At 37.4% G+C, this 26,946-nt stretch overlaps 1 protein-coding gene across 1 annotated transcript in view; it reads right to left on the bottom strand.

Moving 5' to 3' along the window:
- The window catches only part of SLIT3 (slit guidance ligand 3), a 541,141-nt gene that overhangs the window by 242,123 nt on the left and 272,072 nt on the right, over positions 1 to 26,946 (bottom strand). The window contains exon 5 of the mRNA XM_060765012.2: positions 10,496 to 10,567. Coding sequence (XP_060620995.2) covers positions 10,496 to 10,567 — 72 coding nt within the window. The remainder of the gene's footprint in view (positions 1 to 10,495; positions 10,568 to 26,946) is intronic.

Raw genomic sequence — 26,946 nt, 5'->3', positions numbered from 1 at the left:
TATTGGAGCTGGACACAGCTACAGGAGCCTCTAGGCCAGGGGTCCTAAAACTAAGGCCCCTGGGCTGGATGTGGTCCTCCAAGATCATTTACCTGGCCCCTGCCCTATACCTTAGTCTTAGGATGACCATAAATCTGAAACAACTTGAAGGCACACAACAACAATCCTAATTAACTTGACTATCTCCTCAGGCAAAAGCAGACCCATAGTGGTAAATTCATGTTGTTTAAAATTGTTCTTCATTTTAAATATTGTATAGTTCTTTCATGGGTTTTTTTTGCACTACAAATAAGATATGGGCAGTGTGCATAGGAATTTGTTTATGTGTTTTTTTGAACTATAGTCTGCCCCCCCCCCCAACAGTCTGAGGGACCGCAAACTTCCTAAAAGTTTTAAGGTACCCTGCTCTAGAATTTCCACTGCAGTGATACACCTTTCAGATTTCATTGGAAGGGGATTCTCCATGACATGCCAGAGGGTTGCAATGCAGTAGGGTAGAGAAGGCAGACTTATAATTCTGCCCCTTGGCCTGCTTCCCCTCAATTCAAACAATACTGACTACAAAGCTATTATGCATGACTAAATGACTGATGATGGTTACTGGAGGCTTCAAACACACAGACAAAGTGAGATTAATTGAAATTAATTAATGCATTCAAAACCCAAAATAACTCACAGGCATACAGCCTTAGGTCATTTGAGTTAATGTTCACTGATCTTTCTGATAAGGCCAGTATACATACCAGTGAATAATAGTTATCTAATCTTTCAATTCATTTAAAGAGTATTATGATGCCAAAATTAAGAAATTAGATTTTTACTTAGAAATAGTTACTAAAGTTAAGGTAAAATGTAAACAGCAACATACGTTATACAAATAACATTTACCTGGCATGTTTATCCTCAATGGAACCCCCCCCCCCCCAATTATAATCTACAATTTTCAACAAATGGGGCATACTCAGGCATGTGGGGGGGGGGGCTTGAGTGGCTTTAGCCCCCCCCCCCCCAAATTCTCAGGGTGGTCCGCAAGAAGGCCTTACTGGTACATTATTTAAACTGTTATGTTTATTCATTATATGATCTGATCACCATGCTCAATATATCCCATATGCATGGGGCTATTGGGATAACGATACAAAAGGTTTGCTAGGGTAGATCCTCACCCCCCCCCCTTTGAATCAAACTCAGCCCCCCCCCCCAAATCAAATTCAGCGCCCCTCAAATCAAAATCCTGGCTATGTCCCTGGGCATACTCATTTTATTTTAATGACTTTTAAGTACACACACGTTCTTTAAAGCTGCCAAATAAAAGAAAATATGATTATTTTCCCATGAAAAAGGAAGCCGTTGTTTTTGAATAAAGCATTGCTAAATGTCAATGTATTGACTATACATAGAGTTAAAAGAAAGCATTTATATTTCAATAAACTCTGGAAAATATCCAAGGAGATCATAATTTGTTTGTTTGGATGCTAATGGACCTTGCATGTTCAACAAAACTCACAGTCAATGGCAAAAAAGGAATGCAAACATCTCCCAAGCTTATGTGTCAGTGTAAGTAAGGCCTTCGACAAACCCACCCATGACCTTCTTGCAAACAAGCTAGTCAGTTGTGGGCTAGGCAGTGATACTTAACCAGTTACAGTGGATCTGTAACTGGTTAAGCAAGCGAACCCAAAGGGTGCTTATGAATGGTTCCACTTCATCCTGGAAATGACTAGTGGAGTGCCGCAGGTTTGGTCCCAGTACTGTTCAACTTGGATGAATGTTTAGAGGGCATGCTTATCAAGTTTGAAGATGATACCAAATTAGGAGGTATTCTAATAATAAAGAGGACATTATCAGAATTCAAAATAACCTTAACAGATTAGAGGGCTGGACCAAAATTTACAAAATGAATTCCAATAAGGAGAAATGTAAGCTACTACACTTAGCCAAAAAAAGAAATGCAAAGATACAGAATGGGTGATGCCTGGTTTGACAACAGTTCATGTGAGAAAGATCTTAGAGTCTTTGTGGACAATAAGTTGAACATGAGCCAACAGTATGATGCAGCAGCTAAAAAAGCCAATGGGATTTTGGGCTGCATCAAAAGGGGTATAGTGTCTAGATCAAAGGATGTCATGGTGCCTCTCTATTCTGCCTTGGTCAGACCTCACTTAGAATACTGTGTCCAATTCTGGGCCCCACGGTTTAAAAGAGATATTGACAAACTGGATGGTGTTCATAGGAGGGCAACTAAATTATTGTATATACATATAATATTTATAATATTATAATATTATATATATATATAGATAGATATAATATCATATTATTGTATATTATTGTATATTATTGTATATGGGAGCCCCCGGTGGCTCAGTGGGTTAAAGCACTGAGCTACTGAGCTTGTTGATCGAAAGGTCGCAGGTTCGATTCCGGGAAGCGGTGTGAGCTTCCGCTGTCAGCCCTAGCTTCTGCCAACCTAGCAGTTTGAAAACATGCAAATGTGAGTAGATCAATAGGTACCGCTCCAGCGGGAAGGTAACGGCACTCCATGCAGTCATGCTGGCCACATGACCTTGGAGGTGTCTATGGACAACGTTGGCTCTTCGGCTTAGAAATGGAGATGAGCACCACACCCCGAGTCAGACATGACTGGACTTAATGTCAGGGGACTACTTTACCTTTTATTGTATATACATATAATATTTATAATATTATAATGTAATACAAAATAATACTATTAATAATAATACAATATTATAATTATATATATTTTTGTATTACATGTAATATTACTAATAATATTACAATATAATGGTATAGTACAATATAGTAATATATAATACTGATATTGTACTATGATAATAATATAATATGTTGTATGTATATATATCTTGTAAGCTGCTCTGAGTCCCCTTCAGGGTGAGAAGGGCACCATATAAATGTCGTAAATAAATAAACTAAAATTATCAAAGGTCTAGAGACCATGCCCTATGAGGAGCGTCTTAAAGAGCTGGGTATGTTTAGCCTGCAGAAGAGAAGGCTGAGAGGAGACGTGTCAGGAGCGAACCAAACAGTTGTATTGCATTAAAAAAACCACAAAGTTTGCAAACTTGGTATTCTATTAAATGTCCTTTGACTAGTAGCTGGACGCTTGGAGTGCCTCTGGTGTTGTGCATGTGACAGGGTTCAGGTCGCATTGTAGTAGGTGGTCTGTGGTTTGGTCTCCTCCACACTCGCATGCCGTGGATTCCACTTTGTGGCCCCATTTCTTAAGGTTGGCTCTGCATCTCATGGTGCCAGAGCGCAGTCTGTTCAGCACCTTCCAAGTTGCCCAGTTTTCTGTGTGCCCAGGAGGGAGTCTCTCATTTGATATCAGCCATGGATTGAAGTGCTGGGTTTTAGCCTGCCACTTTTGGACTTTCGCTTGCTGAGGTGTTCCAGCGAGTGTCTCCGTAGATCTAAGCAGTGTAATTTCTCCAGTGGGGTAGGGTGCAGACACCCTGTGATAATGCGGCATGTCTCATTAAGAGCCACATCCACTGTTTTAGCGTGGTGAGATGTGTTCCACACTGGGCATGCATACACAGCAGCAGAGTAGCAAAGGCAGATGTCTTCACTGTATCTGGTTGTGATCCCCAGGTTGTGCCAGTCAGCTTTTGTATAAGATTGTTTCTAGCACCCACTTTTTGCTTGATATTCAGGCAGTGCTTCTTGTAGGTCAGAGAACATACCAGGGTAACTCCCAGGTATTTGGGTGTGCTGCAATGTTCCAGTAGGATTTCTTCCCAGGTAATCCTCAGAGCGCGGGATGCTTGTCTGTTCTTAAGGTGAAAAGCACATGTCTGTGTTTTAGATGGATTAGGGATCAGCTGGTTTTCCCTGTAATAGGCAGTAAGAACGCATAGAGCGCTTCTGTTCAACCATCTCAAAACTCCCTGCTTGAGTGGTAAAGGCACATCGTCAGCATAGGTGAAACTCTCTGTCCCTTCTGGCAGTGGTTGGTCATTTGTGTAAATGTTGAACATTGATGGAGCAAGCATGCTCCCCTGAGGCAGGCCATTCTTCTGTTTTTACCATCTGCTTCTTTGGCCCTGGAACTCAACAAAAAAGCTCCTGTTTTTTAGCAGATTTCCTATGAGGTGGGTGAGGTGGTAATCCTTTATGATATTATACATTTTTCTCAGGAGGAGGCTCAGTATCATAAGCTTCTGACAGGTCCATGAAGACAGCTCCTGTGATCTGCTGCCTTTCAAAGCCATCTTCTATGTGCTGAGTCAGGTTCAGCACTTGTGATGTGCAGCTTTTGCCTTTCCTGAAGCCAGCTTGCTGTGGAATCAGACAGGTCTATTTTTTTCATAATTCTATGCAAAATAAGTCTCTTATGTATAAATATATGAAAGAATGTCATAAGAAAGAGGGAGTAGGCTTGTTTTCTGCTGCCCTGGAAACTAGGATTCAGACCAAATTATAGGAAAGGAGATTCTACCTGAACATTAGGAAGAACTTCCTGACTGTAAGAGCTGTTTAGCAGTGGAACTCCCTGCCTCTGAGTGTGGCCATCTATCGGGGGTACTTTGATTGTGCTTTTCCTGCATGGCAGGGTTTGGACTAGATAGCCAGTCTTCCAACTCCATGATTCTATGATTCTAAGATGTCAATCTTTTCTACATACTCCTTTAACTTCCACTGACTTGCCTAACTTGTACCACATTGTGGACATCAACATTTTAGACAGTATTTGTAAAGTTCTGGTTGAAGTTGTATGCTTTCATTTCCAATTTATGGTGATCCTAAGGCAACCCTATCATGGACTTTCTAAGGCTGAGACTGTGTGATCCAGTCAAGATCACTCAGTGAGTTTCCATGGCTGAGTGGGGAATCAAAGCTAGATCTCAAGAATTTTAGTCCAGTGCTCAAACCCACATTACTAGAAGTGGCTGTGGAAGTCACATCATATTTTTAAGGCTAGATTGTTAAATCCTACAATCTTCCTTGTATTTAACTTGAACTTGTTTTGTGAATCTTCCCTGTGAATGCCTCCCCACTTCCCTCTCTTTCATGCTTGGCTCTGTAAAATTCCTGCAAAAAATCAACTATTGATTGTTTGGTGTGTCACATTAACATTTTGGGGCCAACACTATTATTTAATGAAGGAAATTGGCCATAAATGAGGTTTCATCCTCAGACCAAATGGTATGAGGAATGTGTGTTTCAATCATGCATACTTTTAAAATGATGTAATTGTGAAATAAATGTATGGAGTTTTTTTCCCATTTTTAAGCAGGTGTTGAACAGACGGTGAAGTCAGCCTAATGTATTCATTAAATTAATTCATGCTGGAAGTAATTTTTCTTTACAGGAAGTTTTAACTTGGAGATATAATTTCAATAATATGGTAATATGGCTTAGCTACTGGCTTTCTTTGGAAGTCAACATGATAGCCAAAGGGTTATTTCCTAAATTTGTTAAGATCAACAGCAATTGAAGTGCCACTAGAAAGAATTACCGGCCTTTTTTCCATTGCATTACTTTGAAAAAACATACAAAGAAAAAATGCAAAACTAGATCACGTGACTCCCCTTAAAGTTGTCAGAGGTGTGTGCTAGTCTTCCACTAGGCAATTATGTTGTGAAAAGCAGTTCATATCCAAGTGGATTTGGTCGTTACAAAATATAAAGGAAGCAAAATAGAGAAAGACTATAGCCAAGTGCAAACCAAGCTCATGTATCTGATGATGAAAAAGGTATCATTCTATTTCAGGCATTACAGGAAATTATAAAAAAAAAAAAACCAGGAAGTGTTGAGCCCTGTGCATTTCCAGAGGACTCCCACATTAGGTAACACTCAGCACTACTCTCTGTGTGCTTTCAGATATTCAAGGCAACATCTGCAAGGAGTTCTTCAGAGCGGTCAAAATATGCTGTGTATAGTAAGACACCTGCTGTGCACATGTAGTGAAGGACTGATACTCCTGTTGTTTCTGTAGCCTCTTCCAAGCTCTGCACTATAGAGATATTTTGATTCAAAAGAGCACATTTTGTAAACTTCTGTTTTCTCACCAATAACCACCACAATGCTGAAATAGCCTAAATACCATTTTAAAAAAATCACTGGGAAACTGAGCGGCATTCTCATTCGGAAAACTACAACTTGACCTCAGTCATGTATTCCCTAGTAACAACACAACTGTAAAGTGCTCTGTGGTTTGTTCATGATAATCTCAAAACTTAAATTAGTCCAGGAGGCAGCTACCCAGGCTTTCACTGCGGTCAAGTAATCACACTATATAAAGCAAACTATTCACCAGTTTGCTTCTAGGGTTCATTCAGGTTGCTGCTCTTGACTTATGACATATTTAACAGCCTGGGTTTAGGATATCTTCAATTGTGCCACTTGCTTTTACTTTAGAGGCATTCCTCCTTTGCCATTTGAAGTGTGGGTCTGGATACAACTGTGGTACATATTGTGGGAGAGCCTTCCTAGAATGGCAGAGCCTCATATCGCTGAAAGCCTTGCAGCAGACAGCCCATGAAACTATTTTGTTCCTGTAAAGGTTTCCCCTTGACATAAAGTCTAGTTGTGTCCAACTCTATGGATTGGTGCTCGCCTCCATTTCTAAGTTGAAGAGCTGGCGTTGTCCGTAGACACCTCCTAGGTCATGTGGCTGGCATGACTGCATGGAACGCCACTACCTTCCCACCGAGGCGGTACCTATTGATTTACTCACACTTGCGTGTTTTTGAATTACTAGGTTGGCAGAAGCTGGGGCTAACAGCAGGGGATCATCACATCTCACTGATTTGAATTGCCGAACTTACAGTCAGCACGTTCAGCAGCTCAGCGGTTTAACCCACTGCACCACTACCGTCCCATATTTGTTTATTTTACTCCTGGGCTTTTATTTACATATTTAAATAATTTAACTATTGCCACTATTGTAATAATTTATAATTAATTTTATCCACAATTTGTTTGTCCTCTTTTAAAAAACTGGTAACTGTCTTGAGTGCAAAAGCTGTAAGATGTAGGATAGAAATGATTTCTGACTTGCAAAGGTGGAGAGTGGAGATCAGTTTGCGGCCTCCACAGGAAAGAGGCTAACATTAATTTGTCCTAGCATCATGTGAACAGCAGAGGGGAGAGAGATGGGGCTACGATGGCATATTTAAGGCAGCTCTGCCCCTTTATTTTCTCTTTGAGATCACTGACCCACTCTTGACCTCGTGTCAGTGTAAGTCTTCTGGTCATTGCAGGGGTGGATTGGAAACCTTACTTCCCCTTGTTACAGGTTTTTTACCTACTCTTTACTATTATAGAGAATTTGGCAACTGACACAGGTGGTGTCATAAATAAGCCTTCCTGCAAGTTTTGGGGGAAGACATGAATCTGTGAGTACCTTCCAGCATACTTTTGGTGAAGGATTGGAAATTTGGAACTGCCCTTGAGTATCAAGCAATCAATGGCCACCTGTCTTTAGGGCTGGTCTTTGCCATCTTCAGGGGCCATGGGGCTTGAGGCCTTATACCCTCGGGTCAGCCTACTAATTTGTAACTGATGTGGGAGCAACCCAAGTTTCAGGGATTCTTCTTAGAGCTGTGATGCTTACATCTGAGGGAAGCTGAGATGACTGGTCTGCTCATCACCATAGAACAATTAGTGAGTTGCCCTTATTTCATCCCATATCTTGTCCCTGATCTCATTATTTATCATAATTATGAGAATTAAATCTTCATTGTAACTTCAGTAAGTATCAAGATCAGTGCAGCCCTAACATGTGGAGCAACAAGGAGTCTAATCCAAGAAATCATGAAAATGATGGTTCAATTTGAGGAGTAATGGTTTTGTAAAATTGACCACAATGTTATTTTCCTAACTCATAAACATGTTTAACTGAGAGCACGCTCCTCTGAATCTAGTGGTTGTTGCATAGGCAGGCATAGAACTGCAGTAATAAAATTGGTTGCTCCCTGCTCTGGAATAACAAGGATGGGACAACTTTTAAATCTTCAGAACCACTTTTGTGTAAAGGGATTTCTCCAAATTTTGCAAGACATGCTTATTTTATTTGATTTTTAAATTCAATTTGAAATTTTAGAGACTTAAAAACAAGACCTTTTTTTGTTTTAAATAGATTACTTTACCTCCTATCCTTTCTTTGAGGTGTTATTTAATCCTCTACGACTAAGATACAAATAGCAGGAGAAATAGTCTTTCTACCCAACTGCAGTATTCGATTTTCAACTATTGTCCTCTACAAGAGAAAACCAATGCTTAAGCTGAAGGCCAGTTTGAATATTTTAAAAATGGGAAAAACAAAATGACAGATATTCTGGCTATTTTCCTCCTGAAGAGTTTTGCCTTGCCCCTGAAATATATCTGAAGGCAAACAGCTGATTTTAAGGTGGCTGGAATAACACACACAAACACACACACACGCACACACTATGGTAAAGCCCAGTAACAGGTTAATTTATTCCATAAAATGCATTTGGCTGAATATTAGAATTTGGTTTTTAAAATAAAACACTGTCTTATAAAATAATACAAATGAATAAGAAATCAGAGCTGTAAATCCACTGCATCTTAAAACTCTGAATACACTAAAAACAGTGTAAAGAAAATTGCCATGTAATAAAAAAAGAAAATAAAGACATTAAGAGAGCTAAGAATAATTTCCTTATATTAAAGCATCCTTCTTCCAAAACCAATATTCAAAATTATGCTAATGCTAAAGTTTAAACATGTAAAATATATTTAAAGATATTTCAATATTTTAAAACTTTAGCTTCAAAATATTTTTTGCACATCATTCTCATTTTCAAATAGTCTCGTGCCACAAAATTTCTCTCATCTGAAAATGTTGGACATATGTACTAAACACAGTAAACAATAGTGTTAAGTTGAAGTTTGACATATCATGAAATTAACTAATCCTGATAATTGGGAATGTAAGATTATATTTGAACCCCTAATTCTTTTTAATATAAAGGACAAACAACCCTTTTGCAAGAGGAGAAAAATAATAAATTGCATAGTTATTTTTTGCTGAGATAGCAAGAACATTAATTAGAATTCTTCACTTCAATTTGCAACATTTCAATTTATTAGCTCGTTTTAACTTCTTTTCTAAAACACTGGACAATAATACCATATTTCAGCATACCATCAATTGTAAAACACTAATTTCAGTACCATCAACTACAACAAAAAAGTGTTGTCAAAGGCTATCATTGCTGTGTTTTCCGGGCTGTATGGCCATGTTGTAGAAGCATTCTTTCCTGACATTTCACCCACATCTATGGCAGGCATCCTTAGACTTTGTGGGTCACAAGTTCTGAGAATGCCTGCCATTGATGTGTATGAAACACCAGGAGAAAATGCTTCTGGAACATATCCATAGAGCCTGGAAAACACACAACAACTCAAAAACCAAACATGGTTCTATTTGGGGAAATGTATAACTTAGAATCAAGGAAATACTGTATCTACATGTTACTGTACTTTATAACCATTATTGGAACAATGTATCTGAATTGCCTTGCAAATTTAGAACAGAAAAGACAGTACAAATTATTGTTTCACCATCATTGCTACTAGAAAGACAAGGTATGATTCCTTGGAGTTAAACTGCACCCCACAAGATGTAGGTGCTCATATTGGGCATGTTCAGACTGCTTGAAATAGTCAGAAAGCTTCAGACTTTGTTACTGATCTTTTATTTTGGAGACTCATCCATGTTTTCTTTTTCTTTTTTAATCCCACAATATTTTCCATCAGCTGCCAGTACAATCTCATATTTTTTATATCAGCTCCCTAGGTCGGTTTATTTTAACCTAGTGTAAAAATCAGTAAGAACACAAACAAAAACTAGGACTTTTCAACGATATGTCTATAATGTTGAGTTTTAAGTTCTTCACTATAAGGTTTAAAATATTGCATCAAATGACATTCAATCAAGTCTTTTTCACTGGAAAAAGTCAATAAAAAATAGTACTGTTTCTCAAATGTGAAATTTCAGCTGTGCATTCATTATAAATATGTTTATTAGCAAAAATATGCTAAGGTAAGTTAAAGAATGGTCAGTCTTCTCATTTTGAGCAACACACTTGTTGTTTTATACAGGCTACCTTACCCCTCAAAATGGATTACTGGAACATTCCCACATTATACCATTATAGTGCTATGATTCCATCCTACAGAATTCTGTGATCTGCAGATTTAGGACGGTTGGTTGAAATTCTTAGCAATGGCACTCCACAACCTCCTCAAATTACAAACTCCAGGATTCCATAACATGTCATATCTGTTAAAATGGAAGACAATGCTACAACTGTGCAGTGTGAAATGACCCTTGGAGATGGATGGAACCTTGGAGGAGGGCTCGTATATTCAGCTGCATAGAGCAACACAAAGCTGACCAGTTATTGAAAGGCACGGAAATCACTTCCATGCTCTGTGTCGTATGTCATCTATACACACTTCTTAAATATAATCTACTTACAAATTCTTCACATCCGTAATGCCTCGAAAAGCCTTCCTTGGGATGCCTTGGATCTGATTTTCACTTAAGTCCCTTAAAAAAGAAAGAAAATACACACTCATTAAGAAAAAAAATATTTTTTTTCCAATTTACTCTGGCAGATTTTAAATGCATTATTAAATTATATATTTTGTTTGAAAAATATGCTTTTCAATTACCAAATTAAACCTTTGAAAATGAAACAAAGAAAGTGAATGAAATGTCAGACGGAAGGATGTTTGATCCAGCAAAGAAGGCAAAAACGGAACATATAAAATGTGTGTGCTCAAGAAGAAGGCTCGGTGAGTCCAATTAAAGTGAAATATAAATATAATTTTATATTTCAGCCTTGTTAAAATACAGAATCTCCCATCAGAATCTCTTTCCAAATCCTTTCAAAGTAACATCAGAAAGCAGCAGATATGTATTTTATTTAATATAGAAAAAGTGAGATCAAATTGATCAAAATATGTCAGCAATTATGGATTGAAAGAACTTCAGTAGACTCTTAGGAAAGATGAGCAAAATAAATTGATCATGGCTTTTAAACTACTGCAACCAGCATTATAATGGGACAATATCTTTTTGAGTGTTTTTAGACTGATATGCTCCAAAATGGCAGCTTAAAAATTAAATAAATATTCATACATGTCACAAAGTTTACTAGATAACTTTGTATCATCATTACTAACAAGTACAGAAAATCACCTTTCCTATAAAACTTCTAGATGTTTTGGTGATTTTAATGACAAAAGACAGTCCGCCTGACTCCGATAACTTTAGCTTTCATGAGGGATGCACAAGATGTTCACCTTAAAGCCAGAATTTCAACCAAGTCGTATCCATTAGAAAGCACTCTACAGAATTTTTCTCCTTTAAAGTGAATTCTGTGTTATATGGTGAACCTCCATCAAATTGATTTTATTGAATAACAAGCCTTGTAGCTTTGAATGAGAGTACTACACAGAAAACCTACAATGACATCCCAGGTCAAGCTATGTCACCAAGGGCTTTCTTCTGTTTTCCATCAGGCTGATGGTCCATTCAGCCCCCACCCCAAATGTCCTTGTCAGGCTAATTCAATTTTTACTAGTCATCTAGTCTACACATATTCCCCTCAGTAGCTGTTATTATTCTCTCAGACAGACAGACAGATGCATAAATGGGCATGCACAATGCTGTTTCCACAAAGACAGCTTTCCAAACACACCCAAATTCTATCACACTTTTCCAAATTAGAAAGCATTGACTTGCAAGGTACCCCCATCTTTTTCATCTTGTTTCTAATTCTTTGATCCTGAAATATTAACAGTCTCACAACAGGTCTTTGTTCTCTCTCTGTCGGGACACACCCATGCGGCACTATACTATGTGCTGCACTAAGCACTGCTGGACTGCAACCACAAACTGTCTTCAGTATGGAATAAAAATGTATTTGGAAAATTCAGGATTAACATAAAACAAATAATAAAAGAGAAAATCCAACCTGTGACAGAGATGTCTCTGCCCTAAATTCAATGATTCAAAAGAATCAAAATGTCATCCTTGTAATATAGTCATTTATATGACTTTGGTTAGAAAGGAAAGGTAACAGACTCATGATTTAATGTTATGTTTCCAGCATTCTAGTATAAGGAGATAATTTATACAATTGCTGTTGTTTATATTCCTGTACTTTGTCTTTTCAGCAGTTCTTCAACAAAGAAGAGGATGTCAAGGAAGTCATCCTTTAGAGTAAAATAAATAAATAAAAAACACTTGCGGATGCCTAGCCTTCATTTTATCTTCTGTTGAGGTACTCTCCTCTCTCTCAGAATGCATTCCCCATAAATCTCCAGGGTTATGCACTGATTTCATAAATTCACAAGTATTTCTTTTTGTTCTGACAAGCTGATAGTTTTAAAGCTGCTGCTGAGGCAGTGTGGAAGTTGCATCTGTAAGAGGCTTTTATGAAGCCATGCTTTCACTATTCTTAAGCCCTGTTGAGTAGGTTTTGAAGTTTTCAAGTGGCTTGATCGCTGCTTGATAGCCATGTTCTGGAACACTCAGAAAATATTTCTTTTCAAGGAGGATGCTAACTACCACCAGAGTGCCCCAATGCAGAGAGGTTGCAAAGTATAAACATATGTAATTTCCCTACATTTATACTTTCGCTATTTTCTGAAACAGGGCTGTCAGATTCTCAAAGGCAACTGACCTTTTTCCTCAATGCCACACTATATATTGTTCAAAAGTCAGAATTTGGAAAGTTCTGGTGGAAACTTGCCTCAGTACTCAGAGATAGAAAATGCCATATTATTGGCATTTGAAAAAACAGAGGGATTTTGTGGAGACACTTAAAATGTTTTTTTTTAAAGTAAATTGATAAAGAGCAGGATGAAGACTAGGATAGAGCTTCAATCTCTATTATATAATAAAGGTTAAGCACACACAATGTCTGCTTCTACTGGTCCAACTGTCTTTGTACTCATCAGTTGCTAAACCAGTTCTACAAATAGCCTCATATAATGGCTGGTTTTTGTAATTTGAAAACAGAAAACAGTCATCACAGGTTTGTTCCCTGTATGTCCTGAATATGAGAGCACTCTCAGTCTATTTTGCTTGTTCTCTGTCTCTCTGGAAATAATTCTCCCTGTTGAGACTCTGACCAGGAGCAATGCAACATATCTTATGTCTTGATGTGAGCAACAAATTGTACTCAACTTTACTTAAATCAAGGTGTACAACATGAAAAGCCAGGCACAAGCACCAGTTACCCTGTCTGGTGGTAAAATGCAATGATAATTAATCACAATTTTGCTGTCCTTACATGACATTCAAAACTGATGGCTGATGCTTGTGCCTCACTCTGCTTGATAGTTGGAGTGGCCTGGACTGCAACATATTGTGGACAGACGACAGACTGTCAGCTTCTTCTCTTATTCCATCCCCATCCCCATTTTTTCTTCAGTATTAAATATGAGGGGAATTTTGCAATCTGAAATTTTGTTTTCTTCTACCGAAACACCAATTCAGATGGCTGAATGCTGTTTTGCCGTACAGAACAAACAGCATTGCTCATCCTTGCACAGAAGGCTTTTCGAGCCACTGCAAGCTCCTATGAATGGAAGAAGGGAGGTAGTATTTTTGCTGACTGCACTGCCCATAAATCTCTCTGCACTGCCCATAAATCTGCTCCCAAGAGCAGGAATACTCTCCAAAACAGTATGGCAGAGAAGGGTACTAAGAAACTATTTTGAAATTCTCTCTTTCCACTTCATTGAAACCATATTACATTGAGAAAGAGATTCTAGGTAGAGATCTGTGTAAGAGTTTGGAATTTGTGACTTCTAAATAGTACAATTTGCACTCTTTTCGCAATCATGTGTATATCTAATAAATAGTTTCTTTATTGTTGATTTTGTGGTTTGCCTTGCTTCTCTTGGATTTTGAGTTTTCGTTGATTTCCATTTAAAAAAAAAATCAAATAATCTGTTTGGATATCACAACAAAAAATCATTCTTTCTCCTTTTCAACACAAACATAAAATCTTTAGCCTAATGAAGATCCAGTGATATATCCTGATACAGTTTAGCAATGTTGTATGAGAATAAGGAGCTTTTATGGTTGAAAATAGAAGATTATCTTTTTCACCACTCTACCCTCCATTCTACATTTGAAAAAGAAATTGCTTGTACTTGGTATTGACCTAAGAACACTTCCTCCTATTCACGATGACCTATTTCATGCCTAAAATGAGTAAGTATTACAGAACACAGTCAAAGCAACTCTGGTTCAACTAATCTTAAAACTGGTTGTTGTAGGTTTTTTCGGGCTATATGGCCATGTTCTAGAGGAATTCTCTCCTGACATTTCACCTGCATATATGGCAAGCATCCTCAGAGGTAGTGAGGTCCTCACTACCTCTGAGGATGCTTGCCATAGATGCAGGTGAAACGTCAGGAGAGAATGCTTCTAGAACATGGCCATATAGCCCGAAAAAGCCTACAACAACCAGTTATTCTGTTCATGAAAGCCTTCAACAATACATATTCTTAAAATATTATAAATAGATTTTAATGAGCAATGCTCATTGTGAAAGGGACTCACGCAGCAGCACTCTTAGTAATACAGGTTTTCTGGTTTTTCTGCAACACTTATTTGCTAAGTCCATCTTTTTACTTCATTCACAGGCCAAATAACCAACAATTTGCCCATCTTTTCACACTCTGTTTCTTCTGGTTAATTGTTAAAATAGCTATATTCTGTATTTAAGACTTCATCTGAATTCATTCCACATACTGCTGCTGGAGCAAGAAAAATAAATGAACATTTTAATTCAATAAAAGTATCCCCAACTTCATAGAACTTCACAGAGATGACTAAACCATGCACAGAACTGCTGATTGATTGACTGATTGATTGATTGATTGATTTATGGCATTTGTAGCCCACCTTTCTCAGCCTTACGGCAACTCAAGGCGGCTTACAGAAATTGGCATAATTTGATGCCATACACTCATAAAGTACAATTAAAAACATTCAACCTAATATTATAAAAACAGGTAAACCATCAAAACAATTAAAAATCATTACCAAAAGAAATTATATTTTTCAACCATCTGTACAACACAGGTTTAAAAAATATTAATAGAAAGACAAGAAAATCCCTCACTCAACCTTTTCCCACTGGCTTGAACCGTGTGACTCATAAACAAGTTAGACTACATTTTTAATGAAAGTGATCATACAAAGCAACTGTTGGAACAGGATAACAGGAAGGACTATTTTACAGTTGCTTGTTGTGCTGCTCTTCTTTATTCTAAAGAAAACTGACGTAAAATGTAAGCCAATGCCATCATCTATATATGGAACCTACCAAATTTACCTCTGTTCTTTCCTGACACAGTGGTGAAGAAACATACAAACACTCAAAGAAAAAAAAAAGTTGAAATACCTTGGTTATGTGAAAGCAGGCCTTGATGGACATTTGGCCCTACTGCAAACCACAAAGATTGTACAGTGTGATTACTATCAGACTTCTCACTTAATGGAGCACAACGGTACAGAAAAAAATGTGGGTGTGTTCTTACTATTTAAAAGCATTAAAGTATCTTCTGACATTTCAAGGTTTATTCCTGGAGAAGACAAGGGCAGAACTCCGATTAATCAGCAAATGTCTTGGCTCAGCACTCCACAAGAATATTTATTTACATAATAGCACTTCCAAAAATTAACTAGACTCTCTTCTGAGTTGCCATCAAGCATGTTATTGGATTGCAGATTGACAATGTCAGCTCATACAATTAAATTAAGTATAAAAGAGAGGCTGATGGTTTGGGGGGAAGGGAGGAGGAGAAGGCACCACATGCTTTGCAGTTTCATGTAGGAGTTCACATACACCACTTTTGGATTACTTACTACAAGGGACCACATAGGGCACAGAAAGTGATCCCAAGACAATTAGCTGTTTCACTCTTGGAAGAGCTTAAATTGTTGCTCCAGCATGTATCTATCTAAGGTTTGTCCTTTATAAAACTAAGAAATATCAACTCCACTAATGCGTATGGCTTAATGATAGCACATTCTATAAATTCTCAATATAATGGAGAGGAAAGTGGTCTTCTTCTAACCTCAGAAGGCCTTGAACAGCTAATCATGAAAAGAACCTGAGTTTTCTCCCTTTTGTTTTGTTTTGTTAGCTTATGCTTAACGTGGTGCTTGGCTCACTTCACTAAACCTTTCCAGGAGAGTTTTATGCTAATTGCAGCCTTGTGCATATTCAATGGCACTTCTTTGTGGAAGAACTCACAACACAGACCAAAACATTTCACTAAAGGTAGGACATTTTCTCTAACTGCTGCAGTGGAAAATAAGTATCTCTATTGTATGCTTTCCTTTTTCTCAGACTACAATAGTGATGGCAAATTTCAAAGCAGTGACAAATTCCGATTTGTGAACTTATTCAGAACATGAACAAATGCATTTTCTCATAGTATTCCTATAAAATGTACTGAACTTTTAAAAAAATGATAGCATTTTTCTAATCTTAATGGAAAAACTAGGCTCCTAAAGACAGAAGGGTTGAGAAACTGGAAAATGAAAGAGAATCAGGCTCTAAAACAGAGTAGACAACATGGTACCTACCTCATTTTACAATAACAGTAATTCCCATAAGTACAAGCAAGTGGGATTTGTAGTGCATAAATTGTGGTCCCATAAGTACAAAAAAAAAAGAGAAAATAAGTAGTGGTGAAATCCATTCACCTACACCACTGGACTTTATGTCAGGGGAAAACCTTTACCTTCTTTTACCTACACATTCTCAGGGGTCCTCAAACTTTTTAAACAGAGGGCCAGGTCACAGTCCCTCAGACTGTTGGGGGGGGGGGCAGATTATAATTGGAAAAAAAATGAACAAATTCCTATGCACACTGCACATATCTTATTTGCAGTGCAAAAGATACTTAAAAACAATACAATAATTATAATGAAGAACAATTTTAACAACTATAAACTTATAAATATTTCAATGGGAAGTGTGGCCCTACTTTTGGATGATAAGATAGGATTGTTGTTGTTGCTGTTGTGTGCTTTCAAGTCATTTCAAACTTAGGTTGACCCTGAGCGAGGGCCAGATAAATAACCTTGGAGGGCCACATCCGGCCCCCGGGCCTTAGTTTGAGGACCCCTGCTCTAAACCATAGTTTACCTTTATAATAATGAAATTAAATAATGATTTGGGTATATATTTTGGTGGGCATACACCATAGTTTAGAACAGTGTTTCCCAAACTCTGGTCTTTCAGACCCCCTTGAGGAGTGTGTGTTCCAATGAACCTGCGGGCATAACCACCAGAGCCATGCACTCCCGGGGGGGGGGGGGGAGCACAGGGGAGGTTCCAGATCAAGCACAATCAGAAGACCTCAACAGTATATGGAAACAAAGTGATGTTGATGCTATATGGGGAAAATTTGTGGTAAATGGATTAAAAAATAAGGAAGGAAAATTACCGTCACAAGAAGAAATGAAATTCTGGACAGATGAAATGTAAAAAAATGTGGCTTGAGACGGGTGGAGGGGAGCACTGAGGTGAAAAAGGGGGGGGGGAAAGAGAAAAGGGGAGGAAATGTCAAAGCAAAACAACAAAACAACATGTTAAAGAGGTTGATGTATAAAATGCAACAGTATGTAACAATTGTGATAAATCAATAAAAAATATTAATTAAAAGCCAAAAAAAAAAAAAAAAAGAAGACCTCAACAGTGGATCAGGCAGAAGATAACATTGTACATGTTACAATGGTTAAGGTGGAAGAAGACTGCAACAGACTGGAAGCCACTGTCACACCATTGGTTGGGACCCTCACTCTGTGAAGACTGTGTGTTGATCAGCTGTGCGCCGACCTCTACACATTAAAAAAAAACCTTACGCACAGGCGTCTTCCAATAATGTGAAGGCCATCAAACTCAAACAACGAGGGATCACCTAAGTAATGTATTTCAGAGTGTTTTTGACTTCTGCTCCCAGAATCCCTGATCATTGGCTAAGGCAGTTGAGATTTTTGAAAGTTGAAGTGCAAAACACCTGGATTACTACAGTTTTAATACAGTAGTTTAGAAAAAAAGGCCTTTACAGATTTGATGCTATAGATACTTTGGACTTCAGTTCCAAGGTTGTCTAGAATTTTAGAAAGAAGTGTCACTAGCATCCGATGGCAACAAACTCTATCCAAGAAAGATGTATTTATAATGGTGGCATCAGAAACAGACTGGATGGGACCAAATCAATTGAAGCTTAATCCAGATAAAACTGTAGAGTGAGGGGATTCAGTCTGTACCAGATAGGATGGTACTCACTGAACCTTTTTAGATTAGGCATTGAGTCCAAATTTCTATGGTGGCCAGGAGTACATTTGCACAATTGAGACCAGTATGCCATCTGCACCATTCTTGGAAAGATCTGATATGGCCAGAGTATTATATATGCCTTGGCTACATCATGGTTGGAATACTGTAATATACCTACATATGACTGCATTTGAAAAGTACTCAGAGAGAGGCTGCAGCCAGATTGTTAATGCTGGTTAGTTTTAGAGACCACACACTTCTTGTTGAAACATCTCCACTGGCCCATTCTAGACACAATTTAAAGTGGTGTTTATAACATATGCATCCTAATATGGTTTGAGTCCCTGCCACCTGAAAAACTATATGAACTTGAATATGACTCCAAAATCTATGGGAAAGATCATTATCTCAGTACCATCACTTCCACAGATTTGTCTGTTGAGTGTTTTCAATGATATGCTATGGAACCTCTTCTCAAGAGAAGTCACGGTGGCTCCCTTCTTGCCGTTAACACATGAAAACTTGTCTGACAGCCTTTCGGGACCTGCAAGCATTGCTTATTAATGGGAGCAGCCAGTTTTCTGGTTTTGGACTATTTCTTCTTTAAAGCATTTGTGTTTGATTGTTTACATTCTGTAACACATATTTTTGTATACATCTAAAACAAACATCCTAGTAAGAGTTCACTGGTGATCTGCAGCTAAAATCTGAATTGTATGCCTAAAGACAATGTCTATCTGAACAGTTCTGGTTAAAAGATACTTCAGTTACGATATTGACGAACAAGCAATTTGACTAGTTCCAAATCACCAAAAATACTATCCCACTATATTCAAAGTCTGTTTAACACACGCACAGATCAGGCGCAAAGATCAACAATAAAGAATAAATATGGGCTTTTTTAAGAGAGGAAGAATACAAAAAAGTTGATTGGTATACTCTTGTAAATTAATTTGAATGTACAAGGCAGAGCTTTGATTTTATAAAATGTTCACATTTGTGAACAAAAAATAACCACGTGTCAGCATCTTTGAAATACCAATGAAGAACATGTGCCAGATTTTAGAGTTAACCACACAATGATTTTTCAACTGCCTTCATACTCTGAATAGGAATGACAAATTCACACCAGTCCCAGGTAAATGCGAGCTTAGATTCTTACAGAACTTATGACTGGAGCTGAAGAAAGACCACCGGCACACTTTCACCCCCAGTGGAACATTTATTTTAAACCTTTTGGATACCAGGCATCTATGTTAAATGTGTTAGAATAAATAGTTAAGAAAAGTGTTAAAGATACAGAACAGAGCAAAGCTATCTTTGAACATGCAGACTCTTGTGCATATATAATGCCTTTCTATGCAGTGAACTTTTGTAAGTCTACCCTTATAAACTGCAAACATCTTCAAAATGGGAGAATAAAATTTCCAAGCACATAGTTAATGTTCAAATGGCAGAATATATTGATTCCCTGCCCATCTCTGAGTATCTTAAGTTTACCCAGAAGACTATTTTATTTAATTAAGTTGCTGCTTTATTAATATATGTATTCCTCTATTGATCATAAGAGAAGCTGACGCATGTTTGAGTCAGGCATACATCAGATCCATTTAATGGACCTCCACTTAGGAGAGTGGTTGGCTCTAAATCAAGGTAAATGGGAGCAAGTGCTCCTTTGGGATGGTAGGGCTTAGCTGAATCTATAACATTTTTACAGGGCTTTTTTCCCTTTTAAAGCAGAAAGCATATGGAAATTAGATATGAAAATGGTCTCTCCTTGCACGTTTCAATTAAGCATGTCAATACCTTAATTAAATCGCTCAACTTAATGAGATTTATACCAATGAGTGTGTTTTATACTTATAATAGCTTTTTTGGCTGCTGTTCAGAATGTCAAATAAATTGTGAGAACTGGGATTAAAAAGTAGGAATTGACATTCTGAACTAAAGCCAGTAATTCTTCAAGACTCATTTTCCTCTTCCATTCATGTGATTTTGGAGAATTAATGAACCTTGTAATAACTTTGCTTTTTTTAAAAAAAGTCATTTTATTCTCCAGTTCCTCTTTATCATCAGTTTCTTTGGAAAAGTGGCACCATTGCTATCGACCTGTACAATAGGTTTATTCCTTCTGGCATCCGGCGTCTTTTTAAAAAAATTTAAGTGATGGTGTGTGTGAAGGATTTATGTCCTCATGATCAGTAAACTTCTTGCCTCTTACAACTTCATTCATAATATTGAAAGACAAATCTCAAAAACAAAAGTTGCGCAAATTCAATTTTTTAAATAATATGCTTTCATTTCTTGCCAAGTATGTAGAATTTTTGATTTGTTACATGAAAATCATATTGCTTTCAAAAAAAAAGACATAAGTAATCACAAGAGGAGATAAACATATTTCTTCAAAGACATGTTTTCAGTGAAATGAAAGACAGAAGCCAGTTTCTATGACTGTATATTTTATTTGTTTGGATTCCACTGACAGCCTCAAGAACCTTTGTTTCAGTAATATTCATCTATAAGACCATGCACTGGCCTCTACTTTAATGAACACCACAAAATGGAAGGTACATTTCAGCAAATTAAGTAGATGTTTTTCTGAATAGTACTTCTTCAAAAGAAAATTGGGGACTGAAAGCAGATAATAGTATGGAGAAAGGGATAGCTTGCTACACCACAAAAAAGAGCTGTTCAGTTTTGGTTTCCAACAATTCTATACTGTTTTAGGTGTGTGTGTGTGTGTGTGTATCTATATTGTTTTAACTAAATTTGTCTGTGAGCTATCTTAGGAGAAAGGCGGTAAATAAATAAAAGAAATGGCTATAGATAAAAGAAATAATCCTGTCTCACTAAACTTTGCATTCAAAATGAGTAAGATGGACAAGTGAAATGAAACAACTAGTTCAGGTAGGGCTTACATAAGTAAACTAAGGTTTTCATTTTGTTGGCTGAAGGTATAAATCTGGATAGCTGCTGAGGCAGGATTATTCACTCTCCCTCTTTCTCTCTGACTAGTTGTACATACATGCTTTGCAAGGAATTCTGGATATTATTTCTTGCTCTCTGATGCAGACACACATAACTGAAGTAGAAGGAACTACAATCCTATTTCCGCTCAGGTTGACGTTTATTGTATTTTTCACGACACACATGCTGCTACAATTGAACACATACATTTACAGAATTCTGAATACAGAATTCTCCTGTGTACCTTTACCATCCTCCCAATGTTATATAGCTTATCCTGCTATACAACTTCAAGTTAGACAAAGGATGAACAAAAAAAGTGAGGCAAGTGGACACCTTTGTGAAAAGACATTTCTATCTCATAGACTTCTTAACAGAGGAATGCTTGTAGTGTCCATCCCTTGTCCATGTGAGAACCCTGTATTTTTAAAAAAATAATAATTAAAAAAACAATTAAAGCAAATTCACACTTCCCACTTGTTATAGATTGCTATCCCTTATTGTCTTTTTCCCATGTCCAAGCCTAAGATGATGTTATAAAATGAGCTGTGATATTAGGTGGTCACTAAGACTGGATGTGGAGAAGAGATGGTTTTTAAGAAAATGGAAATAACAATAAATCATTTATGCACTAACTATGTCTTGGCTTCCACTCATTTTTAAAAGTACTGCATTGGAACCATTGCATGATTTGTTTTCTGGTCTAAGATATTCATTTGAAATTTCTTTACTGCCTTCTGATTGATTTTAATTCAAGTTGAAGGAGCATTCCCTCTTGTCTCAAACCTGCCCACACTCCCTGGCCTCTGCTGGAGGAACTCATTATTGAAGAGGAGCCCTATGCTGACAAGCAAAAAAGGTTCAATGAACAAAAAGGCTATTTGAATTTGGAAAATCAAGGACAGCCCTCTGCATGGTTTTGGACTCACTGACAGAAGGGTGCTCACATCACCATAGGATACTGATTTGGATAATAAAAGAAAGTGGAGTCTTCGTCAGAAAAAACTAAGTAAACCATTTGGGTGGAGGGAATGGCAGCTGTCTTTGAAGATACATGGCAGTTTCCATATCTGCTTTCATTTCTTTTTGGTTTCAGTGCCTCCAACCAACAAGAAAAATCATGTCATTATGCTTTTACACTTTCCATTTGTATCCGTCAAAAATCTTACTGAATAATTTTTGTCTTCATGCTCATGATTCCCGCAGTTCCTCTAATCCACTTGACAGCAGGTATTCCAAACAATGCTGGTTAAATAGTAATCTATGCTAATAAAAGATCTGAACTTTTTTGCCCAGACCTGTGATGATCCATTTAAAATAAGTAGTCCTTCACAAAACAATCCCTAATCATACCAATTAATTTTTGCTCTTTTAGCAGACTATAACATTTCCCCCCCTCTAAACACGGACCAACAATATGCCTTGATGAATTGGGCATTGGAATATCCACACAAAAAAACAGATGAAGTCACACAGTTGAATGCAATTAATTTATTTTCTAGTTCAGGAAGTAATTTGACTATCACAATGTGAAAATATTTTGAGTAATTTAAAGCTGCATGGCACTTTATGGAATTAAAAAAACCATCCTAATTTCAGAGTTATTGCTCAACATACTATTTTTCACCCAGAAATATTTTTTTCTGTATTTTTCTTACAACATGATTTTAAAACTGTGAAAATGATGCGTCATTTCAGTCCCCATGACATTTTGTATTCATTTTCAGCTAATGTCTGCCATATGGGGAAGATCTCTGGAAGACTCACAACTATTTTGATAGGAAACTGTTTTATCTCTGTGATGTTTTTACTTTCAAATTTAATATGAATGCCCCCCCCCCCAAGTAATGCTAGTCTTTTAAAATTAAAACAATATACCTCTAATCATCGTAAGAAAAATTCCCCATTCTCTCAACCTATACGTATTTACCATCTATAATTATATGTAACTGATGAAATGCCACCATTTCTCTTTATATGAAGAGAATTTGAAGTTTAGCAGAAAATTAATGATTGCGCTATGACAGTTTTCCATAACCATTATTTCTCATGATAGACAGGGAGCCAGACAAACAAACACACAGAGAGAAAGATATAAACGAAGAGATACCTAGATAAAGATACACATACTCAAAGTTGTGTATCGGTTTATACTGTTCCAGAATATCGGAAAATACCAGGATTATGTTACTACTAGTCTAATTTGTGTCTTTATGTCACCCAATGAACACACATTTGTTAACCAAAATGGCTACATTGATCTTTCCTACACTGATTTCCTAAAATGAACTTGTTGTCTGAAGTGGAGATCTGTATAATAACCATGTCTAGATTAGCTTTGAAGACAATGTTAGTCAAACATGTAGAAATTATTTGAAGGGGGAAAAAAATCCAATAATGAGAATCAGAACCCAAAATGTACCTACTCAGAATTAACAGTCATATGTAATTTCAACTGATTTAATAGTTCTACTCTTGCTGATAGTAATAACTGGACTGAAACACATATTTAAGAGTAACTGAAATAAGAGCCATTTCTCAAGTTAAAAGAATGTGCAACTTGTTAAATAGCACCTTTCAATATCTTAATCCCATCAATTGCATGTTAATGGATTAGTGTAGATATAAAAATAAAACATTTGTCTTTATGAAAACAGGCCTGAATATACCTGAGGCTCAGACAATCACATCTCTTCCACATGACAGTATAGAGAATGTCTAATCTGCACTAACCACAGGTCACTCTTATGTCAACTCCAGTAAGTTAAGAAATTGTCAGTCCAACATCTCAAAACTATTTTTGGTTGACTACAAAAACCCCACCTTCTCAGATTATAATTATTCTGGTTGCGTAAGAGTATAATTAGTTTGTCCCTGTTTTGGTTTTAGGCTTGTACGCCAATTTTGATGCTCCTTTCACTACTGCCCCGCTTGATTCATCATGTTGAAAATGGTCCATCTGATGAGAATTCCTGTTGATGGGGGGACTCTCCATGTTAACAAGGGTGCTAAAAATCCAAATTTTCAAGGATGTTAGAAAATCGGCAGACTCTTGTGGACAGCACACGTTAAAAGAAACTTCTTTTTTTCAGGCAAGCCACTTTCTACACAATATAAGGAATGTTTGAGGGGAAGGGAAGAAGATGATCTGTTTGTCCGCAACTACACTGCCGTTATAATACAGATGGACCCATATAATCCAGTTCAATGCAGTTCAGGCAGTGTAGACTCATATAATCTAGTTCAATGTAGTTCAGTCTGGATTATATGATTCCACACTGTCATATAATCCAGTTCAATTTGCATTACAATGGGAGTGTAGGTGGGGCCTTATTTTGTCTTGTATATGAATATTTTATTTTATTTATCGTGTCTGGAGCAACCAGACAGTTGTATTATATTTTAACAAAACAAACAAACAAACAAACAAACAAACAAACAAACAAACAGACAAAACACAAAGTTTGCAAGCTTGGTAGTTGATTAAATGTCCTTTGACCAATAGCTGGCCACTTGGAGTGCCTCTGGTGTTGCTGCAAGGAGGTCCTCCATTGTGCATGTAGCAGGGCTCAGGTTGCATTGCAGCAGGTGGTCAGTGGTTTGTTCTTCTCCACACTCGCATGTCATGGATTCCACTTTGTAGCCCCATTTCTTAAGGTTGACTCTGCATCTCGTGGTGCCAGAGCGCAGTCTGTTCAGCGCCTTCCAAGTCGCCCAGTTTTCTGTGTGATCAGGGGGGAGTCTCTCATTTGGTATCAGCCATTGATTGAGGTTCTGGGTTTGAGCCTGCCACTTTTGGACTCTCGCTTGCTGGGGTGTCCCAGCGAGTGTCTCTGTAGACCTTAGAAAACTATTTCTTGATTTAAGTCATTAATGTGCTGGCTGATACCCAAACAAGGGATGAGCTGGAGATCTCACTGCCTTGGTCCTTTCACTATTGGCTGCTACTTCCCGGCGGATGTCAGATGGTGCAATACCGGCTAGATAGTATAATTTCTCCAGTGGTGTAGGGCGCAAACACCCCACGATAATGCAGCATGTCTCATTAAAAGCCACATCCACTGTTTTAGCGTGGTGAGATGTGTTCCACACTGGGCATGCATACTCAGCAGCAGAGTAGCATAGCGCAAGGGCAGATGTCTTCACTGTGTCTGGTTGTGATCCCCAGATTGTGCCAGTCAACTTTCGTATGATATTGTTTCTAGCACCCATTTTTTGCTTGATATTCAGGCAGTGCTTCTTGTAGGTCAGAGAATGGTCCAGAGTGACTCCCAGGTATTTGGGGGCGCTGCAATGCTCCAGTGAGATTCCATGAGAAATAATGGTTACGGAAAACTGTCATATGAATAAAGATAATACTAGTAAGACAGTGGATCAAAACATGGTTTCCTGATGTTTGAATATAAAAGAAAAAGGCTGGTAAATTAAGAAAAATAGAAAAAAAATTCAACAAAATATTGCTCTACAAAATCTGGACATATGTTCACGATCACCATTGTCCTACTCTGTATATTACAAAAATACAAAAATTGAATATATACTCACTAAAAGTTATATTTACTACTAAAATGTGTTTATTAAATGCTTTTCTGCTGTCTTAAGATGTACATTTAGTACAGATCCTAAGAATCTCTACACTGTTCATGAAAAAAAACATTCCCTGAGTATGTTAAAAGAAAAGAGCAAGGTGATTAATAAAAACCCACTCCCTACAATGTTTGTGCCTTGGGGTAATTTTGTCTGGGAAACTGAAGGAGAGGGATTCCCCATAAAAGCATTGGACATGGCACAGAAGAGGAAATTCATGAAAAACTGTCCATGTGACTTCACTGAAAGTCCTTTCATTCTGAGATTGATCATCACACCCGTCAACTTTAAAGGAACTTGGGATGAAAAATATTTTGTCCTGCCTCTTTGTAGAACAGAAATTACAACATACGTATTTAATATGAGTTGTTTTTCACTGCTCAAATGTGCCTTCAAGTCATTTCTGATATGGTGTCCTTATTACAGGGCTTTCTTGGCAAGATTTTTCAGAGATGAGATGTCACTTTTCTCTGAGGCTGAAACAATGTGACTTGCCCATAGTTACTTGGTAGGTTTCCATACATATACTATTTGAAATTACTGATGAGAAGAGGAGAGAGAAGTGTTTATAGATTGCAAAAGTAAAGCCTAAAAGGCCATCCTAAAACAACTTGCTTTTCAGATTTTCCTCCACACAAAGCTTAAGGAGATTGAAAATGCCTTAACTTGAAGTCCTGCAAACTCATACATTCAAAGCGAGCTTATACAGTATGAGAAAAAAATGTTGGAATGTTATTGCACCAGCATGTAAAACATGGATGGGTGTTTGTCAAACCAAGTTCAGCTAATACAGGAAAAGAAATGTACTGATGAAATATCAGGCATGTTTATAGTTTTCCCTCTCTTTGAGGAAGGCATTCTTCTGGTAGATTTATTCAGCAGGAATCGAGATGCTGACATCTACATTGTTAAACGTTACTAATATTAGAAGTCAAATTTGAAATAAGGTTTCAGCATGAGTTGTTAATCATCACCCACATTCATGGCATTTCATCTAACATTAACAGCGCTGATGTCCAGTCAATGCCAGCTGTATTCTTTGGACTGCTTT

Source organism: Anolis sagrei, chromosome 2 (genome assembly GCF_037176765.1).
Source record: "Anolis sagrei isolate rAnoSag1 chromosome 2, rAnoSag1.mat, whole genome shotgun sequence".
Lineage (NCBI taxonomy): Eukaryota > Metazoa > Chordata > Lepidosauria > Squamata > Dactyloidae > Anolis > Anolis sagrei.
Note: the sequence above shows the minus strand (reverse complement) of the source record. Positions and strands in the feature narration are given on the sequence as shown.